The sequence below is a fragment of the Anabrus simplex genome, chromosome 2 (genome assembly GCF_040414725.1).
Source record: "Anabrus simplex isolate iqAnaSimp1 chromosome 2, ASM4041472v1, whole genome shotgun sequence".
In the NCBI taxonomy this organism is placed as follows: Eukaryota; Metazoa; Arthropoda; class Insecta; order Orthoptera; family Tettigoniidae; genus Anabrus; species Anabrus simplex.
The window spans coordinates 137,892,274-137,918,090 of NC_090266.1; the positions used below are offsets into that span (position 1 = coordinate 137,892,274).

The following is a 25,817-nucleotide window of genomic DNA, read 5'->3' on the forward strand; positions in this document are numbered from 1 at the left end:
CAAAAAGACAAGTATTCCGTCGACAGGCGAGGGAAATAGTATTTAAGGTGTATTTGTATTTGGTAAGCATGCAGCAGCAGGCGTTCATAGGCGGAGAAAGTGAGGAACGCCATGTTGCCACGCTTCAAAAGAAGACAGCACTCGCGTGTGGTATCGGCCTGCAAACAGTACAGAGGATAAAACAAGCTTCGGAAATAAAAATAATGCGGTGTTCAGGTCGCCAGAGAAGAACCCTTAGAGGGAGAAGCCAGTGACGTTCCACGATGAGTTCATTAAAATGTTCTGCGTACAACAATATTTGATATGTATTAAAACGGCGAATATCCTACGGCATTGAAACTGGACCGTCCATTTACCTTCCTTAATATCTCGAAAATTTTCCTCAACACTTTCGCGGAGTTTGATGTTAAAAATTAATTTGGACTTTTAGAAAACGTTTAAGCCCACAAAAATATAGGTCATCGCTTTGGAATTCAAGATATAACTGGAAGAAAAAATGTTTACACAGTAATGCTGTCATGCTCTCTACCCTTCGCCTTCCATTTCTCTCACCTTACATTTACCTTCCTTAATATCTCGAAAATTTTCCTCAACACTTTCGCGGGGTTTGATGTTAAAATTAATTTGGACTTTTAGGAAACGTTTAAGCCCGCGAAAAATATAGGTCATCGCTTTGGAATTCAAGATATAACTGGATGAAAAAATGTTTACACATTAATGCTGTTATGCTCTCTGCACTTCGCCTTCATTTCTCTCAACTTCCATTTAACTTCTTTAATATCTCGAAAATTACTCTCAACATTTTCTCGGGGTTTGATGTTAAAAATTAATTTGGATTTTCAGGAAACATTTAAGCCCAAAAAAATATAGGTCATCGCTTTGGAATTAAAGATATAACTGGATGAAAATATGTTTACTCATACATGCTGTTATGAGTAGCCACATTGGCATCATCGCACCTCATACTTCTGTCTCCCTCTGCAAAACGAAACCGCCTTCCGGGCTGCGTTCTACTCTAATACAATCTATTACTTCAGTTTCTCTATAGAGCTAATCTGGTTTTACCAGCACCACGTCCAGGATATTTTCCCTCTAGTTGGTACCATCATTTTTTAAATGAGCTGTCCTTCCCATATTAGCTTATTTGCTATTTGTTGGTCATGCTTCCTGTCGTTGGTATTTCCTTCCCAATTGACATATGGTAAATTCAGATCTCCCGCTACAATCAAATTCCTTTCCATGTCGTTTCCCACATAGCAGATTATCTTATCAAACAATTCTCTTTCCGTGTCAGCGCTACCCTTTCCCGGTCTGTACACTCCAAACATATCAAGTTGCCTATTATTTTTAGAAATTAGCCTTATACCTAGAATTTCGTGTTTGTCATCTTTAACCTTTTCGTAGCTTACAAATTCTTCTTTCACCAGAATGAATACTCCCCCTCCCACCATTCCTATCCTATCTCCACCATACACACTCCAGTTCCCTGAGAATATTTCTGCATCCATTATATAATTTCCCAGCCATGATTCAACTCCTATTGCAATATCTGGTAAGTATATATCTATTAAATTACTTAATTATATTCCTTTCTTTTCAATACATACAGTTCAACACTAACAGTTTTATGTCATCCCTACTTGATTTACAGATCTATGTACCCTTATCACCGCTCCCTAGACTACCCCGTTTCCCTGAATGTACCTCCCTATTACTCTTCCAAACAAATTTCCTAACTTACACGTACCACTGCGGTTTACGTGAAGGCCATCTGAGTGCAGACCTCGATAATGTTGTGAGATGGACAGCAGGCAATGGTGTGCTGATAAACGGGGTTAAAAGTCAGGTTGTGAGTTTCACAAATAGAAAAAGGCCTCTCAGTTTTAATTACTGCGTTGATGGGGTGAAATTTCCTTTTGGGGATCATTGTAAGTATCTAGGTGTTATTATTAGGAAACATCTTCATTGAGGTAATCACATAAATATGATTGTAAATAAAGGGTACTGTACCAGGAAAAGTTTTTGGGGAAAGGGCATGAGTAGGACCTCAGGGAGTGGAACTTGGTTTTGGAGCCGATACAGAGTAGGATAGACTCGCAGAGCGAATAATAGATGGTTAAACATTTTTTTTAACAATTTATTAATTCTTCACCCTGCAATATGATTATTGGACTCAAATCTGACATTGAAATTAAAAGTTTGAACGTAATCTTCCTGAATTTTGTTCATGAAAATTAAATGAATATCACTGATTCCAAAGTCTTTCATATGTGAGAAGACGAGGTATTAGATTTCCACCTAAAGTCTTTCTAAATATGAGCATACACTTGCAATTGCAAATTGACATGAGAATTTAATTTTCTGTTGAAAGTTTTCAGTTTTTCAGTTTGTAAACCTTGATGTATAGCACACTTGAAAAGCCTAAAGTCTTTCTATGAGATATGAAAATTAAATTTGAAAACTAAATTAATCACTTCTGAGAAACTATGAGAACTCTGAAATATTTGTTCACACGCGGCACTGAAGTTTCCACTGTTCAAAATTAATGAGAAAATTTTAGTCAGTTTGTTACTACTTATTTAATGAAAGAAATGTTGCTACAAATGTTGAAGGATGGACGTCTGGAATGTTCCGTGGAGAATCAGGATCGGCGGTGTTCCCGTAACACACCATGTTGACGTCCCCCGATGAGGTGATGATAGCTGGAACTGGATCGTGTAGAATTGCAGCTCGTTAAGGTGATTTTTCGCACACGAAAAATTCACTTAGTGCGAGTAGTTATCACTGACACTGTCATTTACTGTTGAACACAGTTTATGGCGTAATTGAATTTTAAGACGTTAAATGAATAATCACAGTCCTTCCTGTATGAAATACTAATTAATGCTTTACTTCTCGCAGCCCAGCACTCGCTACATTCAGCTGCGCGCGGAACGACTGTCGTTTGTTTACACGCTCGCGGCCTTCTTGGGAAGGATGTTGTGAAGCTATGCTCAGAGCTGCCAACCTCTGTACGGAGGAACTAATGAGTGAGGTGCTTCGATAGCTAGTGGCAAGACGATTCTTGCCGTGGACAAGACGATTGGTCTGGACGGTTAGGATTCTTGCCGTGGACAAGACCATTAGTCTAGACGGTTAGAAGCCGCGAAGCGGCCTTAGGCCCCTAGTTTCATGTGAAAACACGATTGGTCTGGACGGTTAGGATTCTTGCCGTGGACGAGACGATTGGTCTGGACGGTTAGGATTCTTGCCGTGCACAAGACCATTGGTCTGGACGGTTAGAAGCCGCGAAGCGGCCTTAGGCCCCTAGTTTCATGTGGAAACACGATTGGTCTGGACGGTTAGGATTCTTGCCGTGGACAAAACGATTGGTCTGGGGTTGCCGTGGACAAGACCATTGGTCTAGACGGTTAGAAGCCGCGAAGCGGCCTTAGGCCCCTAGTTTCATGTGAAAACACGATTGGTCTGGACGGTTAGGATTCTTGCCGTGGACAAGACGATTGGTCTGGACGGTTAGGATTCTTGCCGTGGACAAGGCCATTGGTCTGGACGCTTAGAAGCCGCGAAGCGGCCCTACGCCTCTAGTTTCATGTGGAAACACGATTGGTCTGGACTGGTTCTTGCCGTGCGGACGGTTAGGATAAGACCTGGACAAGACCATTGGTCCGGACGGTTAAAGCCGCATTGTAATTTTACATGGTGTTTTTTTGTTTGTGCTTTTATTCAGCCGGGGTTGGTAATGCAATGTATTTATCAGCATTGATGGCAATGACGTCACATTCCGTTCACCATGACCAATGAGAATGCAAGAAACTACTTGAGCCATGGACGATGGCGGCTACTGTTCTTTATTAGGTTATAAAAGTAAATATATCTCTCGGGGCGGGCTGGTGGGTTCCTAGACATGGCAATGAACACATCTCTCCTCTAAAAGGAATTCCAAGTAAGATTTACATTATTTTCACTTCCCTATAATGTTATAAACGTTGGGCTGCGAGAAGTAAAGTTTTACCGAAATACTATTTTAAAGTCGTTACTGAAACGTCCATAATTACACAGTTCATACTTGAAAAAGGCAAATCATAGTCTATAATCACAGTCTTTGAACACGGTCATTAAGTAACTAAGGATTATTTTCTGATTATCTTGTTATTATAACGTCATATAGCTGCCTCTGTGGATCAGCGGTAGAGTGTCGGCCTCCGGATCCCAAGATAGCGGGTTCAAACCCGGCAGAGGTAGTCGGATTTTTGAAGGGCGGAAAAAAGTCCATTCGACACTCCATGTCGTACGATGTCGGCATGTAAAAGATCTCTGGTGACACATTTGGTGTTTACCTGACAAAATTCATTAAATCTCAGCCATAGACGCCCAAGAGAGTTTCGGTGTACTCGGTCTGCCATCTAGTGGGGGCCTAGAGTAAAACGGAACGTCGAAATTGACGAGCAGACAGCCAGATGGCGTCAAATTGAAATGTCTGCACACGGTAGCTGAGGCCATACGATTATTATTATTATTATTATTATTATTATTATTATTATTATTATTATTATTATTATTATTATTATTATTATAACGTCATATTATCTCAGAAAAAGTTCTTAGTATTCACTCAGATTACTACTGTAAGTCGTATACTAATATGGCGTGAATAAAGAAATACAGTTCAATACTCGAAAAGAAATGCGTTCTGGTAATTCTACACATTAGTTTCTCTAGAAGTAAACTAAGTCTACACGTAATAATATATTCTGTGAACGTTAAATATTTGGTATTTGCACTTCAATAAATTCACTCGTATTATATTCTCAAATGTCTTTAGAATTAGACTCTAGTCGCGACGCGATGTACTAAATACAGTGCGACGTCTTTTATAATTTTGTCGGCGATATAACTTCGTGTTCCGGAAACGCGACGGCAAGTACTTTCATCGTGACTGCGCGGACATACTGTACGAGGGTCGGTCTCTCCTCTGTCTCACTCACACACATCTGTGTACTCGTCCTTGTACTGCGCTGCTCTGCTTGTTAGCCTTGATATATATATATATACCGGCGCTGGGAGGGGTAGTTCTCTTGGCCATGTGACCGTGAGTGTATAATTTTCTTAGACTTTAAATTATTATAACTCAACAACCATGGGATGGATTAATTCGAAATTCACAGGGATTAACTTTTATGACGTCCGCTACAATTCAGCGTTTGTCCCGTTGAAATTGGTTAAGGCGTTGGAAAGCTTGCGAAAAGAAAATTCTTTTCGAGAAATATCTCTAGGGGAGGTGAGCTTCGAGCGACAGGTGACGTCACTTGACTTCGCCTAGTGCACTCGTGAAGTCTGGCACATGCTGGGACATTCCTTTATTTAAATGTTCGTACGTCGGACGGATATTTTATGCTGGAATAACGTTTCTTTCGATTGATATGGTCCACGACATAGGCTTTCCTGGTACAGTACAGACCTCTGCACATGGTTATGAGGGTGTTTACGGGTTGTAGTAAGGATATAAAGGAGAGGGCATATAATTTTCTGGTAAGACGCCAACTAGAGTATGGTTCCAGTGTACGAGACCCTCACCAGGATTATTTGATTGAAGAACTGGAAAAATCCAATAAAAGCAGCTCGATTTTTTCTGGGCGATTTCCGACAAAAGAGTAGCGTTACAAAAGTGTTGCAAAGTTTGGGCTGGGAAGAACTGGAAGAAAGAAGACGAGCTGCTCGTCTAAGTGCTACGTTCCGAGCTGACATTGGAGAGATGGCGTGGAATGACATTCATAGACGAATAAGTTTGAGTGGCGTCTTTAAAAGTAGGAAAGAGCACAATATGAAGATAAAGTTGGAATTCAAGAGGACAAATTGTGGCAAATATTCATTTATAGGAAGGGGAGTTAGGGAATGGAATAACTTACCAAGGGAGATGTTCAATAAGTTTCCAGTTTTTTGAAATCATTTAGGAAAAGGCTAGGAAAACAACAGATAGGGAATCTGTCACCTGGGTGACTGCCCTACATGCAGATCAGTATTGATTGATTGATTGATTGATTGATTGATTGATTGATTGATTGATTGATTGATTGATTGATTGATTGATTGATTGATTGATTGATTGTCTGTCACCAGGCAGGGGACAGTATCCATTGACCAGTTGGAAGAAAAATCTCCATTTCATTCCTTGGGAATATTTCGGTGTTCCCGTTTGTTCAGTGTGAGAATTATGCCGAAGGGTCAGGTTCCAAGTCGTCTTTAATTAAAATGTGGATACAGGAGCTTCCCTATTTCACATCGGACGGTAAAATTATATTCAGTGGCATTTGCAGCAAAGAGGTGAGTGAAACTATTTTTATATTTCCCCTAACGAGTTATTATCATTTAGCGAAATAAGAACGATACTTTAGTTGATGCCTATTAATATAAGTAAAATTGAAGCTGCCTAAAAATATTTAAATACCTATTTGAGAGTCTATTTTAGGCAGATAAGACCTATAAATCCGAGGTCTAATAATTACTATTGCATGTTTCTGTGGTGGTTGGAAGTGTAGTGTGTTGTCTGAACGTGATGAGAAAAATATTGGAACAAACACAAACACCCAGTCCCCAAACCGGAAGAATTAATTAGACGCTATTAAAATCTTCGATCCCGCCAAGAATCGAATCCGGGACCTTCTGAACAGAAGCTCTCACGATTCAGCCAAGATTCGGACAAAACGAAATAATTATTGAGTTTCATTATTTCTATCAGTATAAATATTCAACTTTCATAATAGAACAAAGCTAAAATAATTATTTCATTAATTATTTCTATCAGTTTTAACATGAAAATTTTATAGTTTCAAACTTGCCGCCTGATGTTAACGTCGGTTCGCCAGTTGCGCCACTGCCAATATGTCTCTCAGTTTAGTAAGGGGGAATACGGAAGTGGCCAATATTGTCTATAGTGTATTTGGTAATGGCATGTCTGAACAAGGCCCTTCTTCTACTTGTCACTTTATAACATCCGAACTGTCTTCACACAACTGAAATTGATTCCCATTATAATATTCCTCCAGACAGCTAACCAGGTTCATACAATAGGGATGTATCACGAAAAACTTGTCCGCTAGGCAGATCAATGGTAATACACGGTATGCGCTTTCCGCTTCTCGATTGTTTTACATGAGACTTGTATGGAGAATTTCTAAATGTATGGTAATCGAAACGATACTGTTACACTAAATGCATGAAAATGAAGCTACCATATCCTGCTGATGTTTTGAAAGAGATGAGAAATAATACAGGTGCAATGAGGATAGTGGATTAGAAAGCGGAATTGAAGGAAGGGCGGAAAATTATCCGGAAAGCAGCAAGTTGACTGAAAGGGAAGGACTAAAAGTAGCAATCTCTTCTTTTAGTGTTTTTGTTAAGATAGAATTCTATAAGTTAAATAGCCTTTTGAAAACATGACTAAGGCGTACATAAAGGACGATATTGGTACGACTGCAGTACCTGAGGCTACGTACAGTTCTACTTACTTGAATTTCCCTTCAGCCCACGAGTTTCAAGACCTTGTTTCTGGTCATAAGGCAGATATAAATATTTTAAACTAGTTTAACATCCAAATCAATCGATCAATCAATCAATCAATCAATCAATCAATCAATCAATCAATCAATCAATCAATCAATCAATCAATCAATCACTACTGATCTGCATTTAAGACAGTCGCCCAGATGGCAGATAACCTATCTGTTGTTTCCTAGCCTTTTATTAGATGATTGCAAGGAAATGGAAAATTTATTTAATATCTCCCTTGGTAAATTATTGCAGTTCCTATCTCCCCGTCCTATAAACGAATATTTTCCCCAATTTGTCCACTTGAATTCCAACTTTATCTTCATATTTTGATCGTTTCTACTTTTAAAGACACCACGCAAACTTATTCGTCTACTAATGTCATTCCACGCCATCCCTCCACTGACAGCTCGTAACATAACACTTAGTCGAGCAGCTCGTCTCCTTTCTCCAGAACATTATTATTATTATTAAAATATTCTTATTATTATTATTATTAATATTATTATTATTATTATTATTATTATTAATGTTCTAGCCCCCGAAGCAAGATGCAGACTGCTTCTTGGCGGTAAATTACATCTGCTGCCATTGTCATTGCTGGCAATGTGACCAGCACTATTGTCGCGCGTAGGAAAGTGCGCGGGATTTCTGGCCATACGAAAGATATACTTCCGTGCATTATTGACCTTATTATAGAGGTGAACAATTGCACGGTCAATATCATTATTATCGTTTATTCCAACATACATACATACATTTTCATTATAGACTTTCAGCGTTTAGTCTGCAAGCCCCTGAGAATTTACTAAACGTCGCCACAATCCTCGATTTGCAACTAGTGTTGTGGCCTCATTTAGTTCTATACCTCTTATCTTTAAATCGTTAGAAACCGAGTCTAACCATTGTCGTCTTGGTCTCCCTCTCCTTCTCTTACCCTCCATAACACAGACCATTATTCTACTAGGTAACCTATCCTCCTCCATTCGCCTCACATGACCCCACCACCGAAGCCGGTTTATGCGTACAGCTTCATCCATCGAGTTCATTCCTAAATTAGCCTTTATCTCCTCATTCCGAGTACCCTCCTGCCATTGTTCCCACCTGTTTGCACCAACAATCATTCTTGCTACTCTCATGCCTGTTACTTCTAACTTATGAATAGGATATCCTGAGTCCACCCAGCTTTCGCTCCCGTAAAGCAAAGTTGGTCTGAAAACAGACTGATGTAAAGATAGTTTCATCTGGGAGCTGACTTCCTTCTTACAGAATACTGCTGATCGCAACTGCGAGCTCACTGCATTAGCTTTACTACACCTTGATTCAATCTCACTTACTATATTACCATCCTGGGAGAACACACAACCTAAATACTTGAAATTATCGACCTGTTCTAGCTTTGTATCATCAATCTGACATTCAATTCTGTTGAATTTCTTACCTACTGACATCAATTTAGTCTTCGAGAGGCCAATTTTCATACCATACTCATTGCACCTATTTTCAAGTTCCAAGATATTAGACTGCAGGCTTTCGGCACAGTCTGCCATTAAGACCAAGTCGTCAGCATAGGCCAAACTGCTTACTACATTTCCACCTAACTGAATCCCTCCCTGCCATTTTATACCCTTCAGCAGATGATCCATGTAAACTACGAACAGCAAAGGTGAGAATTACAGCCTTGTCTAACTCCTGTAAGTACCCTGAACCAAGAACTCATTCTACCATCAATTCTCACTGAAGCCCAATTGTCAACATAAATACCTTTGATTGATTTTAATAATCTACCCTTAATTCCATAGTCCCGCAGTATAGCGAACATCTTTTCCCGCGGTAGCCTGTCATACGCTTTCTCTAGATCTACAAAACATAAACACAACTGCCTATTCCTCTCGTAGCATTTTTCAATTACCTGGCGCATACTGAAAATCTGATCCTGACAGCCTCTCTGTGGTCTGAAACCACGCTGGTTTTCATCCAACTTCCTCTCAACGACTGATCGCACCCTCCCTTCCATGATGCCAGTGAATACTTTGCCTGGTATACTAATCAATGAGATACCCCCATTCGCCTCACATGACCCCACCACCTTCCGGTTACCTTGCTTATAGATATGTGCAATTACTGCTTTTGTCCAATCTGAAGGTACCTTACCAACACTCCACGCTAATTTTACTACTCTATGAAGCCATTTCTTCCCTGCCTTCCCACTATGCTTCACCATTTCAGGTCTAATTTCATCTATTCCTGCTGCCTTATGACAATGGAGTTTATTTACTATCCTTTCCACTTCCTCAAGCATAATTTCACCAACATAATTTTTCTCCTCCCCATGAGCTTGGCTGTTTGCAACACCACCATGATGATTTCCTTTTACATTGAGAAGATGTTCAAAATATTCCCTCCACCTCTCCAGTGATTCCCTGGGATGTATTATGAGTTCACCTGAATTACTCAAAACACTGTTCATTTATTTTTTCCCTCCCTTCCTAAGATTCTTTATTACTGTCCAGAAAGGTTTCCCTGCTACTTGACCTAGCCTTTCCAGGTTATTACCAAAATCTTCCCATGACTTCTTTTTGGATTCAACAACTATTTGTTTCACTCTGTTTCTTTCATCTACCTACCAATCCCTGTCTGCCTCGGCCCTTGTTTGGAGCCATTTCTGATAAGCCTTCTTTTTACGTTTACAGGCTGCTCTCACTTCATCATTCCACCAAGACGTTCGCCTTGTGATAGTACATATATCACACCCCCGAATTATATGTAGAAGTTAGAGATATTATTGTCAGTATTTGATTTATTATTATTATTATTATTATTATTATTATCAGTATTTCATTTGTATATTTTGCCGTTTATATTGGTAAGCTGGAAGATATCCACATATGTAGGTATGAGTAATTTGTTTTGCACGAGTGGGAAAACATTGCTGTAATAACTCTGGTAATTTGAATGAGTCATATGGCTACCCCAGTGTCTGTTGTGATGTACTTGTGTCAGGAAATTCCATTACTCATGTATATATCCCAGCCTGATGAGATAAGCTTGTTGTTGTACCAGGGAAGTTTGGTGATTCATGTAAAACTCCCGAGTGTTTGTTATTCTCTTGGAAGCAAGGAGAAGTTCAGGGCTTGGTCTTGACTAGAGATCACTCATGATTGGTGGGCAAGGACCAATCCAGACGTATCATCTGACAGGAGGGGGATGTTGATGTCTATAAAGGTTGATGATACGGCGGCAACCAGGACATTGTAAGGAGACTTTGTATGGAACTTTGGAAGGGTGATTGTAGAGGTGATTGTAAAGGAACGAGAAGGAAGATAACTACAACTACAACTGAGGCACTGTACGGGAAGGGAGTGGTGCTGATACACGGTACTGGAGTGACACGACAGCAATGAACTGGACTTAAAACGTTCGTGGAGCGTAGTCGTGTTATGTTTGTGGAAAGTGGCTGATTGTGGAGAGTGCTTGCGCATTAAGTATTGTAGCACTTGTGGCGGCCTAGCATTATATGTTGGTGAAAGCTATCTTAGACTTTCCATAAATTTATATGTTGAGGATCGACAGACGTGTGTATATATCTTTACAACAAGTGTTAAAATATGTGAACACAGTAGTACAAGGTACAGTATCTGTGTGATGTGATAACTGCCGATTATGAGAATCGGTAAATCGAATTGATATAGAGACAGTGAAGGGTGTTTATCTTCATACATGTACATTGTTCATCGGACCATCTACAAATGGTAGCTTAGTTCTCGCTTTCGTTTTCCCACGATTTTCATTATTGTTGTTGTTGTAAATATGGAGTCTTCCAGCAATATTTTATGTGTGTATTATATGTATAATGTTGTATGCTGATGAGGTGCTCATGCACGGAATTTGTTAAGAATATAGTTACCTATTTTAGAAACAGTGTTATTGATGAACCTAGGTGCAGTTCCTACCTAATTAGTCGTTTTCAGGAGGTTAGGTAAGGCCTGCAGCAGATGTACCAGTACGCAGCATTATGTACACGCCCTGGGATATAAAGTTTATCATGCTCTTATCTAAATTCGAGGGATCCATTCTGGTGAATTCTGGCGCCCATACTACGGACATTTCGGTTAATTATGCTTATTAATTTTATTAAGTTTTGAGTTATTTATTTATATATTTTTATTTATGATTTTATTTCTCAGTAGTCATCAACTTATTACAATTGGCTTCCCAACGTGTGGCTGAATGGTTGGTACATCTGTTAGGCTTATAAGCGTAGGTGCACTTGTCAGGTGTGGTTGGAATTCTGCAAACTATGTCAGTGAAGTGTTTTATATGTTTCATGTGTATTTTGGAGTATGAAGAAATGTTGTAGCGAGTCCAGTATTATAAAATTGAGAAGTAGAGAGGTTTTTAAAGTTGCTGGTACTAAGAATCAGGAGAAGAGAAGGCAAAAGAATTCCACCACATTGAGTTTATCTAATTTAAGTAAGAGTAGCAAAATGGCTGATAGTGGGAAGGATCTATTGGCAAAGATGGGTGAGGAACAGAGTAACCCGTCTCAAACTCAGAATGTAGGGAATCAAGGCGAGTCTTCAATGCTCTGTATGATTAAATCGCTACTTAATGAGTTGAAGGGTGAATTGTCCAGTAAGATTGATAGCCAGAGTAAAGAGTTAAATTCAGTGAGTGTTGAATTAAATGCTGTTACCAGTAAAATCGATAATAATAATGTTGAATTGTCGAGTAAAATCGATAATCAGAGTGTTGAATTAAATTCAGTGAGTGTTGAACTGTCCAGTAAGATTGATAGTCAGAGTAAAGAGTTGAAGAGTGAATTGAGTTTTTTAAGTAATGAAATATATAGTATTAATAGTGAATTAAATTCAGTTAGTACGGAATTGTCCAGTAAGATTGAGAAGCAGAGTGCAGAGTTAAATTTAGCTAGTGTTGAATTGTCTAGTAAAATTGATAGTTTAAGTAGTGCTGTGAATGGTAGAATAGATGAATTAAACCAGAAATTTGACCATCAAAGCAGGGAAATTCAGGAAGTCAATAATAAGGTAGAAGCTCAATGCTTGGAATTGACTGAGAAAATTGAATGCCGATTTAATGTAGTTAGGAAAGAATTTGTTGAAAATAGCAAGGAATGTGATAAGAGAATAAAAATAGTGGAAGATAAAGTAGAAGAAATAGATAGAATTAAATCCAATCAGAACGTTTTAGCGAAGCGTATAGATGAGAAATTGGAGAAAGACCTTAAGTCGGTAAAAGATGACCTCAAGTCAGTAGAAGGAAATGCCAGAATGGTAGTGGAAGAAGGAATTAAATCATGTCATGTGAAATTAAGGCAGGAGATCAGTCAAATCCAATTAGGTAGCAGCATATGTAATAGGTACGTATCTTGTACGAAGGACTCTGAATTACCCAAGTTTAATGGTCGGCAGTTTAATCCGATGGAATTCTTGAAAACGGTGGAGAAACGGTTTTCCAAAAATCTTGACGATGGTTTGATTGAGTGGAGTATGGTTGATGAGATGTTGGATATTGCATTTGTTGGAGAAGCGAGATCCTGGTTTCAAGTTTATAGACAGGGTATTTCGAGTTTGGAGGAATTTAGGGAGAAATTTAGTTCTAAATTTTGGAGTGAAGCTATTCAGGGAAGGGAAAGAGATCGCGTGCTATTTGGCAAATATAGACCTCAGGAAGGTGTGTCTATGACGGAATATTTCTTGGCGCATGTTCTGATCAGCCAGAATATTGAAGGTCTAGCATCGGAGAGCGATACAGTCCGCCAGATGTTGAGGCATTTTCCTGAGAAGGTCGGATTAGCTGCATGTATGCAGAATATTGTTACGATCAAGGAATTAGAGCAGCTGTTAGAGAGGTTTGATGCTTTGGAAGGGCAGGGGAGGACTAGGCAAACTGAAGGTAGGAATTACGGGGATAATGGGAGACAAGGTAATCAGGTAGGGGGAGATAGGAATAATCAGAATTTCAGTCATTCTAGGCAAGGGAATCAGGGTGGTAATTCCGGAAGGGGAAACAGACAGTCTAATCAGGGAGTTAATCACCAGGAATATTTTGGCAGAAGACCTATTCAAGGGGAATCAGAAAGTAGGGGGCGTACGGATCAAAGACCTCCAGATCAAGTACCGAGAAATGATAACAGTGAACAGTCCACGTCAAGTAATTTAAACCGGAATCGGACTTCTTAATTGGGTCAGATAGGCAGTCCGATACCGAAATTCCTATTCACGCGATGAAACAGGTAAGTTACGAGGTAGACGTGAAAGAGGAATTATTGTATGACCATGTGTTTTGTGTTCAGGGAGATTTTGAGAATAGGGGGCGTGATGAAAGTAAGAAAGATGTGTCTGATGTCTTACTTTGTGCTAGTGGTGATGGTAATAGCGGTGTTGCGATCGATAATCTTGTGGAAGTTTCTGAAATTGAAAGTGAAGTTTTTTGTGAAGTTGATGAAGGTTGTTTAGTAAGTGAAGAGTGTTTACGGAGTATACATCATGAGGATGTTTTTGTTGATTTAAGTGTAAGTGAGGAGAGTAAAGTTAGGACCATTATGTGTGAAAATGGTGACTTTGAGATTAATGAAACTTCTGATAAGAGAGTCGAAAGTAGCAGTGTTGTTGGCATGAAAGTGGTGCAAGTAGTAGCTGATATGGAAGGTGGTGAAGATGGTATAATTGTTGGGTCATTAAGTGGTAATGATAGCAACATTATAGTGAATTATGGTAAGAATTCCAGTAATAGAGTGAGCGTGTGTGAGAATGGAAGTGTGCGTGAGATGAAAGAAAGTCTTTCCAAGAGTATGTGTAATGTTTTATTTAAGGCTGAGAGTTGTGTGAATGATGTGAACGAAGTGCTGTATGATATCGATGTGGAATGTGTGAAAAAGTATGTGATCTGTTTGCTTGCATTAATTATGGTTTTGTGGAAGAGTAAACGTAGTGAGATTCCCGCGCATTTCAGAAATAGGGATTTCCTCTTTATGAATGTTCCGAATGAAAGTTTGTATGATTCTTGTGTGACTGGATGGTACGAATCTTTGTGTGTGAGATAGAGTGTATTCTAGACGTAGTTAGTTTCTATTACGATACGCATTCCTCGCTTATCGATGCCAATGTTAAGTTTATGTATAGCTTTTTCATTTATATTAGGGTCCGTATACTGTGGACAGTAGAATAGGCAAGTGTGCTTATAGGCTCCTAACCGCTGAAAATAAGGTCCTTGGGACATTTAATATCTGTAGCCTTCGCAGATATAAGAGATAGGATCTGCACCTTGGATGTATATATTATCAATTTTTAATGTATGTGTACAGTAGCAAGAAGGGATTGTGTTCAATGCTATATGAAACAATCAGAGTTGTGTGTATATAGCCATATTATTATTATTGTTGTTTGGACAAATGGTATTTCGTGTGTGCGAATACAATGCAGTAGACGCAATGTATATATCATTATTACAGTAAATTGTGTGTTCAGTTATGCCATTATAAGGTTATGTATGAAGTTCTGTTTTATGGTGAATCATAATATGTGATATCATCGATTCACCAAGGGGGCGTTATGTGATAGTACATATATCACACCCCCGAATTATATGTAGAAGTTAGAGATATTATTGTCAGTATTTGATTTATTATTACTATTATTATTATTATTATTATTATTATTATTATTATTATTATTATCAGTATTTCATTTGTATATTTTGCCGTTTATATTGGTAAGCTGGAAGATATCCACATATGTAGGTATGAGTAATTTGTTTTGCACGAGTGGGAAAACATTGCTGTAATAACTCTGGTAATTTGAATGAGTCATATGGCTACCCCAGTGTCTGTTGTGATGTACTTGTGTCAGGAAATTCCATTACTCATGTATATATCCCAGCCTGATGAGATAAGCTTGTTGTTGTACCAGGGAAGTTTGGTGATTCATGTAAAACTCCCGAGTGTTTGTTATTCTCTTGGAAGCAAGGAGAAGTTCAGGGCTTGGTCTTGACTAGAGATCACTCATGATTGGTGGGCAAGGACCAATCCAGACGTATCATCTGACAGGAGGGGGATGTTGATGTCTATAAAGGTTGATGATACGGCGGCAACCAGGACATTGTAAGGAGACTTTGTATGGAACTTTGGAAGGGTGATTGTAGAGGTGATTGTAAAGGAACGAGAAGGAAGATAACTACAACTACAACTGAGGCACTGTACGGGAAGGGAGTGGTGCTGATACACGGTACTGGAGTGACACGGCAGCAATGAACTGGACTTAAAACGTTCGTGGAGCGTAGTCGTGTTATGTTTGTGGAAAGTGGCTGATTGTGGAGAGTGCTTGCGCATTAAGTATTGTAGCACTTGTGGCGGCCTAGCATTATATGTTGGTGAAAGCTATCTCAGACTTTCCATAAATTTATATGTTGAGGATCGACAGACGTGTGTATATATCTTTACAACAAGTGTTAAAATATGTGAACACAGTAGTACAAGGTACAGTATCTGTGTGATGTGATAACTGCCGATTATGAGAATCGGTAAATCGAATTGATATAGAGACAGTGAAGGGTGTTTATCTTCATACATGTACATTGTTCATCGGACCATCTACAAATGGTAGCTTAGTTCTCGCTTTCGTTTTCCCACGATTTTCATTATTGTTGTTGTTGTAAATATGGAGTCTTCCAGCAATATTTTATGTGTGTATTATATGTATAATGTTGTATGTTGATGAGGTGCTCATGCACGGAATTTGTTAAGAATATAGTTACCTATTTTAGAAACAGTGTTATTGATGAACCTAGGTGCAGTTCCTACCTAATTAGTCGTTTTCAGGAGGTTAGGTAAGGCCTGCAGCAGATGTACCAGTACGCAGCATTATGTACACGCCCTGGGATATAAAGTTTATCATGCTCTTATCTAAATTCGAGGGATCCATTCTGGTGAACTCTGGCGCCCATACTACGGACATTTCGGTTAATTATGCTTATTAATTTTATTAAGTTTTGAGTTATTTATTTATATATTTTTATTTATGATTTTATTTCTCAGTAGTCATCATCTTATTACAGCCTTTTCCCATCTTTACACACAGTTGTTCCTAGGCATTCCCTTGCTGTTTCTACTACAGCACCCCTCTATGCCACCCATTCACTTTCTATATCCTGAACCTGCTTACTGTCTACCGTTCGAAACTTCTCACTAATCATATCCATGTACTTCTGTCTAATTTCCTCGTCCTGGAGATTTTCTACCCTTATTCGTTTGCAGACAGATTTCACATTCTCTACCCTAGGCCTAGAGATACTTCGTTCACTACAGATCAGATAGTGGTCTGTATAATCGAAAAATCCGCGAAAAACTCGTACATTCCTAAAAGATTTCCTGAATTCAAAGTCTGTTAAGATATAATCTATTACGGATCTGGTACCGCTGGCCTCCCATGTGTAGCGGTGAATAGCCTTATGCTTGAAGAATGTATTCGTAACAGCTAAACCCATACTAGCACAGAAGTCCAGCAAACGCTTCCCATGCTCATTAGCTTCCATATCTTCCCCACATTTACCAATCACCCTTTCGTATCCTTCAGTTCTATTCCCAACTCTCGCATTGAAATCGCCCATTAGCACTATTCTATCCTTGCTGTTGACCCTGACCACGATGTCCCTCAATGCTTCATAGAACTTATCTGCACCCTCACATGGTGAATACACGGACACAATTCTTGTCCTAATTCCTCCCACTGACAAATCTACCCACATCATTCGCTCATTTACGTGCCTGACAGAAACTATGTTGCGTGCAATGGTATTCCTGATAAAGAGCTTTACCCCAGACTCTGCCCTTCCCTTTCTAAAACCCGTCAAGTACACCTTATAATCTCCTATCTCTTCCTCATTATCTCCCCTTAACCGAATATAACTTACTCCTAGCACATCCAGATGCATCCTCTTTGCTGACTCACCCAGTTCTACCTTCTTTTTTCCATAAGCCCCATTAATATTGATAGCTCCCCATCGAATTTCATTTCGTTCGCCAAGTTGTTTCCAAGGAGTCCCTCGCCTGTTAAATGGGAGTGGGACTCCATTACTCCCATAGGTCCGAGGCTTGCTTATGTGTTTAAATTTTATTTTTATACCCGGAGAATATATTGTACCGGTAATCTAACTTTAAATTCTCCAAAGGAGAATACGAACCCAGGAAAGATTAAAAATTATCGGTTTATGATCATAATCAAGTACATTATGTACAGTAAAATAAATTCGTCTCAACTCCTTTTTCACCTCAACACCGTTAAGTTGATTTCCCCCGCCCCTAAAAAGAAGGCGTGTTTTTTATGTTTAAAGGAGATTCCAAATACCAATGTTCATGTCTGTTACGTTCACTTTTGAGATGCAAGAATCCCATAAAAGGAATTCAGTTTTCTCACTTCCTTTCACACTCCCCCACTAAGTGAATTTTCCGAAAAAAATACTTGTTTCTTTATTAGTAAAAGATCTTCTAAATACCAATTATCACGACTGTAACATCTTCAGTTTTCGAGTTATGTGTCCTCATAAAAGGAATTCAACTCCTTTTTTTACTCCCGCCCCCAAGATGACTTTCGCCCAGAAATGCGTTTTTCTTTGTTTTTAAAGGAGATCCAAATATCAATTTTCACGTCTGTAACAACTTTAGTTTTTATTAGATGTAAGTGTCCTCATACAAATAATTCAATTAATTTCGCTATTCTTTTATCCCCCCCCCCACTCTTCATTGGATTTTCTGAAATCAAATAATTCGTGTTTCTTTACATTTAAAGCAGATTCCAAATAACAATTTTCACGTCTGCAACATCTTTCGTTTTTGAGATAATAGTATCTTCGTACAAATAATTCAACTAATTTTTCAATTCTTCCCCCAATCAATCAATCAATCAATCAATCAATCAATCAATCAATCAATCAATCAATCAATCAATCAATCAATCAATCAATCAATCAATAAACCAATCAATCAATCAATCAATACTGATCTGCATTTAGGGCAGTCGCCCAGGTGGCAGATTCCCTATTTGTTGTTTTCCTAGCCTTTTCCTAAATGATTTCAAAGAAATTGGAAATTTATTGAACATCTCCCTTGGTAAGTTATTCCAGTCCCTAACTCCCCTTCCTATAAATGAATATTTGCCCCAGTTTGTCCTCTTGAATTCCAACTTTATCTTCATATTGTGATCATTCCTACTTTTATAAACGCCATTCAAAGTTATTCGTCTACTAATGTCATTCCACGCCATCTCTCCGCTGATAGCTCGGAACATACCACTTAGTCGAGCAGCTCTTCTTCTTTCTCTCAATTCTTCCCAACCCAAACATTGCAACATTTTTGTAACGCTACTCTTTTGTCGGAAATCTCCCAGAACAAATCGAGCTGCTTTTCTTAGGATTTTTTCCAGTTCTTGAATCAAGTAATCCTGGTGAGGGTCCCATACACTGGAACCATACTCTACTTGGGGTCTTACCAGACACTTATTTGCCCTCTCCTTTACATCCTTACTACAACCCCTAAACACCCTCATAACCATGTGCAGAGATCTGTACCCTTTATTTACAATCCCATTTATGTGATTACCCAAATGAAGATCTTTCCTTATATTAACACCTAGATACTTACAATGATCCCCAAAAGGAACTTTCACCCCATCAACGCAGTAATTAAAACTGAGAGGACTTTTCCTATTTGTGAAACTCACAACCTGACTTTTACCCCCGATTATCAATATACCATTGCCTGCTGTCCATCTCACAACATTTTCGAGGTCATGTTGCAGTTGCTCACAATCTTGTAACTTATTTATCACTCTATAGAGAATAACATCATCCGCAAAAAGCCTTACCTCCGATTCAACTCCTTTACATATATAATTTATATATATAAGAAAACATAAAGGTCCGATAATACTGCCTTGAGGAATTCCCCTCTTAATTATTACAGGGTCAGATAAAGCTTCACCTACTCTAATTCTCTGAGATCTATTTTCTAGAAATATAGCAACCCATTCAGTCACTCTTTTGTCTAGTCCAATTGCACTCATTTTTGCCAGTAGTCTCCCATGATCCACCCTATCAAATGCTTTAGACAGGTTAATTGCGATACAGTCCATTTGACCTCCAGAATCCAAGATATCTGCTATATCTTGCTGGAATCCTACAAGTTGAGCTTCAGTGGAATAACCTTTCCTAAAACCGAATTGCCTTCTATCGAACCAGTTATTAATTTCACAAACATGTCTAATATAATCAGAAAGAATGCCTTCCCAAAGCTTACATACAATGCATGTCAAACTTACTGGCCTGTAATTTTCAGCTTGATGTCTATCACCCTTACCTTTATACACAGGGGCAACTATAGCAACTCTCCATTCATCTGGTATAGCTCCTCCGACCAAACAATAATCAAATAAGTACTTCAGATATGTTAATATATCCCAACCCATTGTCTTCAGTATATCCCCAGAAATCTGATCAATTCCAGTCGCTTTTCTAGTTTTCAACTTTTGTATCTTATTGTAAATGTCATTGTTATCATATGTAAATTTTATTACTTCTTTGGCTTTAGTCTCCTCCTCTATCTCGACATTATCCTTGTAACCAACAATCTTTACATACTGCTGACTGAATACTTCTGCCTTTTGAAGATCCTCACATACACACTCCCCTTGTTCATTAATTATTCCTGGAATGTCCTTCTTGGAACCTGTTTCTGCCTTAAAATACCTATACATACCCTTCCATTTTTCACTAAAATTCGTATGACTGCCAAGTATCCTTGCCATCATGTTATCCTTAGCTGCCTTCTTTGCTAGATTCAATTTTCTAGTAAATTCCTTCATTTTCTCCTTACTTCCACAGCCATTTCTAACTCTATTTCTTTCCAGTCTGCACCTCCTTCTTAGTCTCTTTATTTCTCTGTTATAATAAGGTGGGTCTTTACGGTTCCTTACCACCCTTAATGGTACAAACCTGTTTTCGCATTCCTCAACAATTTCTTTAAACCCATCCCAGAGTCTGTTTACATTTTTATTTACCGTTTTCCACCGGTCATAGTTACTTTTTAGAAACTGCCTCATGCCTGCTTTATCAGCCATATGGTACTGCCTAACAGTCCTACTTTTAAGACCTTCCTTTCTATCACATTTATTTTTAACTACCACAAAACAGCTTCATGATCACTAATACCATCTATTACTTCAGTTTCCCTATAGAGCTCGTCTGGTTTTATCAGCACCACATCCAGGATATTTTTCCCTCTGGTTGGTTCCATCACTTTCTGAATCAGCTGTCCTTCCCATATTAACTTATTTGCCATTTGTTGGTCATGCTTCCTGTCGTTCGCATTTCCTTCCCAATTGACATCTGGCAAATTCAGGTCTCCCGCTACAATCACATTTCTTTCCATGTCGTTTCCCACATAGCTGACTATCCTATCAAATAATTCCGAATCCGCGTCAGTGCTACCCTTTCCCGATCTGTACACTCCAAATATATCAAGTTGCCTATTATCTTTAGAAATGAGCCTTACACCTAGAATTTCACGTGTCTCATCTTTAACTTTTTCGTAGCCTACAAATCCTTCTTTCACCAGAATGAACACTCTCCCTCCCACCATTCCTATCCTATCTCTACGATACACACTCCAGTGCCGTGCGAAAATTTCTGCATCCATTATATCATTTCTCAGCCATGATTCAACTCCTATTACAATATCTGGTAAATATATATCTATTAATTACTTAATTCTATTCCTTTCCTTACAATACTTCTATAGTTCAACACTAACAATTTTATGTCATCCCTACTTGATTTCCATTTCCCTGTTCCCTTATCACCGCTCCCTAGGCCATCCCGTTTCCCTGAATGTACCTCCCTATTACCCTTCCAAACAAATTTCCTAACTTATACGTACCACTGCGGTTTAAATGAAGGCCATCTGAGCGCAGATCCCTATCTCCTACCCATCCATTAGGATCTAGACCCCCCTGGGTTTCCGAAAAATATAGGTATTTCTTTATTTTTAACGGAGATTCCAAATACGGTACCAAATTTCACTTCTGTGACAGCTTCAGTTTTTGAGATATCAGTATCATAATAAAAGCAATTCAACCCCATTTTCAGTCATTTTACCCCCACATAAATGGCTTTTCCGAAAACAAAAAAATACATACATGTTTCTTTATTTTTAATAGTGATAACACATACCATTTTTGACTTCTGTAACATGTTACGTTTCTGAGATATGCTGTAGACATGCTCATTTTAAAATTTCACCCCCTTTTTAGTTCCCTTTAAGAGGAGATTCCGAAAATAAATCACCCATGTTTATTTACATTTACAGGAGAATCCAAATACCAGTTTTTACGTCTGTAACATTTTACGTTTCTGAGATATACTGTAGATATCGTCTTTCTAAAAACTGACCCTGTTTGTCACTCCTGTTTAACCCCCATTAATTGGATTTTCCAAAAACAAAAAATACGCTTTTCTTTATTTTTAAGGGAGATTCCAAATACCAATTTTCAGGTCTATAATATCTTCAGTTTCTGAGATATAAGTATCCTCATAAAAGGCATTCAACCATTTTTTCATCCTTTTCACCCCTCTTATTGGGATTTTCCGAAAACAGAAAAATGCAAATTTCTTTATTTTGAAAGGAGTTTCCAAATGCCAATTTTCAGGTCTGTAATATCTTCACTTTCTGAGATCGAAGTATCCTCATTAAAGGCATTCAACCCCTTTTTCACCCTTTTTACCCCTCCTAGTGGAATTTTCCGAAAACAAAATAACACGTGTTTCTTTATTTTGTAAAGGAGAATCTAAATACCAACTTTTACATCTGTAATCTTTTAAAGTTTTGAGATATAGATACACTCATTCTAAAATTCACCCCCTTTTCACCCTCTTAGCGACGGAATATCCAAAAATCCTCCCTTAGCGAGCACCTACATTGTAATATAAATGTATCATCAAAATTTTATTTCATTATGTCCAGTAGTTTTGGCTCGGCGATGATGAATGTGTCAGTCACTCAGTCAGTCAGTATAGGTATAGATTTGGAATTTATGAATTATTTCGTGTTCAGGAAGTCTGAAATTGATGGTGCTCCTCTGTCAAATTATAGGTCACTCTGTTATTCAGTGTACACCACCACACACGGTGGTATGGTTGGTTGCCTATTTCTAAAACGGCTTGCTCTGGAGATTATTTCCAAGGGGCCGGTGCCACTCCATGAAAATATCGATGGTACAGCGTTCTCCGTAAGTCTACGTTTTTCATCTAAAAAGATTGAATAATACTGAAAATGAAAATCCTCAGCCTGTGTCCAGTCTTTCGACCGGGTCAGGAATGGAATGAATGAAGCCGCCATCTAGTGGCGACGATAGGTATTGTGTTGGCTGCCGAAGCCTGCCACACTCCTCTGGGGCAATGATTGATTGCTGACAGATGAAATGCAATTGGAGAGTATTACTAGAATGAACGATGACAGGGAAAAGCGCAGTACTCGGAGAAAAACCTGTCCCGCCTCTGCGTTGTCCAGCACTAATCTCATATAGAAAGACCGGGATTTGAACCACGGAACCCAGCTGTGAGGGGCCTACGCGCTGCTGCATAAGTCACGGAGGCTTATTGAATAATAATAAATAACGTTATTGTTTCTACATCCCACTTAATACTTTTACGGTTTTCGGAGACGCCAAGGTGCATTTTGTCTCGCAGGAGTTATTTTACTTGCCAGTAAATCTACCGACACGAGGCTGACATATCTGAGCACCAATAAATACCACCGGACTGAGGCAGGATCTAACCTGCCAAGTTGCTCTTATAAGACCAGCGCTCTACTGTTCGAGCTACTCATTCTGGCGAAAATGATTAAAATAAGTCATATCAACTATTCAGGACATCACTAACTTATTATAGAATTATGTCTCAAATAGAATGGATTATCTCATTCGCTCGTTTCAGTAATGTCAAAATCTTCAACTGCAAGATACTTTGAGAAGACATTGATATTGTGTGTCACAATTTTATTTCTTAGGTCCCGTCTACGAAGCGCAAGCAATTACCTTTTACGGAAGGCCTCCTCCTTAGGAAATTTTTGGTATGAATAGCCTAGGATTGACCTTGAATTTTGGAACATTGAAAGAGTGTTATAGTCAGGCAAAACAGTTGTTTTTTTGCCATTGCGATATATTAAAATTTTAACTTTATCAATTGACTAGCCAACATCCATTAAGAACATATAGAATTAGGTGATGTTCGGCAAGCGCATACAATGTACCACTCGTGCAACTTCTATCTGTAGTGTTGAAGTCACTGCCTGCTCGATCTGCATTCGATGGCTGCAACTGGTTTCAGTACATCACTTTTTGACACCGTTGCATTACTGTTATAGTTCTTCCTTGAAGTTTGTTGTTGTTATGTTGGTTACGAACATAGTTATTCTTTTGTCAGTGCCTTGAATTCGCGATCCCTATTCAAAGAGTTGGACTTATCACCGATATAATGTAAGGAGTCTTCGTGTTATTTTTAACGTTTCTGGGTTAATAGTGAAGATAGTAGTGATATATGAAAACAAATCTTGTCAAATTGCGCAGGTAATTTTGTTTTGTTCTGTCTCAGTGTGTCGATATTATAACATTTTTGATATAGTGTGAAGAAGTCCAGAGCTTTTTTTCCTTTGTAATACTTTTGAATAGGAAGCCTATTTTCTTTACACGATTTTAATGACATTTTAAATTAAAATCTAGATGCTCTCTATTACCTATAAAGATAACAGAATGGGTCATAGTAACGGTACTGATGGGTTACCGGTTTAATTGCAGTTTTTAAACCTTGATCCTCGTCTTTCGATCTTGCTCTGAATAGTGTGTGCTGTTCAGCATGTATCTAACTTCATTCGAGTAAGTCCTTTATTGACCTTAAGCCCGTCTTCCTTATTATTAAGAATACATAGCACTACTTTAACAAGACCGTATTGAGTGATTAGGGCGTATGGCTGATGAGCAACACCAGGTATGCTTATGCAATGTTTGCTTTGTGACAGAGATTACGTGGATTCTTACTGCACCATTGAAAATTACATGGGACCTAATGACCTCAACGTTTAGTCTGCTCAAAACAGCAGTGCTAATACTTGTCATGATCATCAAAGAAGATCCTGCAGTTTATGTACCAAGTAGGTTATAGTGGTAACACACCATGTGTGTACATATATATACCAGGCGAGTTGGCCGTGCGATCAGGGGCACGTGGCTGTGAGCTTGAATCCGGGAGATAGTGGGTTCGAATCCCACTGTCGGCAGCCCTGAAGATGGTTTTCCGTGGTTTCACATTTCCACACCAGGCAAATGCTGGGGCTGTACCTTAATTAAGGCAATGGCCACTTCTAACTCATAGGCCCTTCCTATCCCGTTGTTGCCATAAGATCTATCTGTCTCTGTGCGACGTAAAGCCACTAGCACACCATGTATAGGCGTACCCAGCAACCACCATTGAGTGACAAATAACCTGATAAATATATTTTCAGTTTAATCTGGGAAGACAGATGGGGCGTATCATAATGAAGTGGCCAGAATCCTGTGCCACCAACGTAATTTTAATAGAAATTTATTTTTATGGTTCACAGCATGATACGTTGATCTTTAAATTTGTATGCATGAGCATTGCATGTGAATATGCCCTTTTTTCCATGCTGAACATTTTTCTCTTCTTAGTAATCCCATTCTCTTGCGCCTTATCAACAATCGGCACTCGTCATTGGTATGTTGCCTACCTATTCAGTACTCATTAAAGCAAACCAAACCCCAAATGTCATGATATTTTTTAAATTATCAGCTGTGAACCAACTTAGTTTAAATTTATGTTTTTAGTTCCTGCAAAATACGTGACTCATTCTAATGCAGACAGAAGAAATAATAGAAATGACCCCATCATTGGCTTTTATCTGAAGAAAATCATCATTAGCCAGATGCTGCCAAGTTGAGGCAAGTGTGCTTCCTCTCCATTTTGCTATATCTTTACAGCATTCCTCATCCATCAGCGTGACCCTTTGACATTCCGCCTTCATTCATCTGTTTAACCTCTTAACATAGCAATTATTTACAAAATTGTGATTCATTTTTACCTAATTTTTTAATTGTTAAAATGGACTTTACTGAAAAACAGTGACAGTCGTAACAATGAAAGTAAATTCTGCAAACTTAACAGTGAAATATAAACTGCTGAGAAGTTCC

General features: G+C 38.6%; 1 protein-coding gene across 3 annotated transcripts in view; it reads left to right on the forward strand.

Annotated features, from left to right (window-relative positions):
* Window positions 1-24,042: 24,042 nt before the first annotated feature.
* The window catches only part of LOC136862705 (coiled-coil domain-containing protein 77), a 216,034-nt gene continuing 214,259 nt past the window's right edge, over window positions 24,043-25,817 (forward strand). For 2 of the 3 annotated variants that reach the window (XM_067138914.2, XM_067138915.2), the window contains exon 1: window positions 24,043-24,179. Coding sequence is in view for 1 of the 3 variants with exons in the window: in XM_067138917.2 (XP_066995018.1) it covers window positions 24,151-24,179 (29 nt within the window). In the remaining 2 variants the exon portion in view is untranslated. The remainder of the gene's footprint in view (window positions 24,180-25,817) is intronic. The other variant, XM_067138917.2, reaches the window with a different exon arrangement.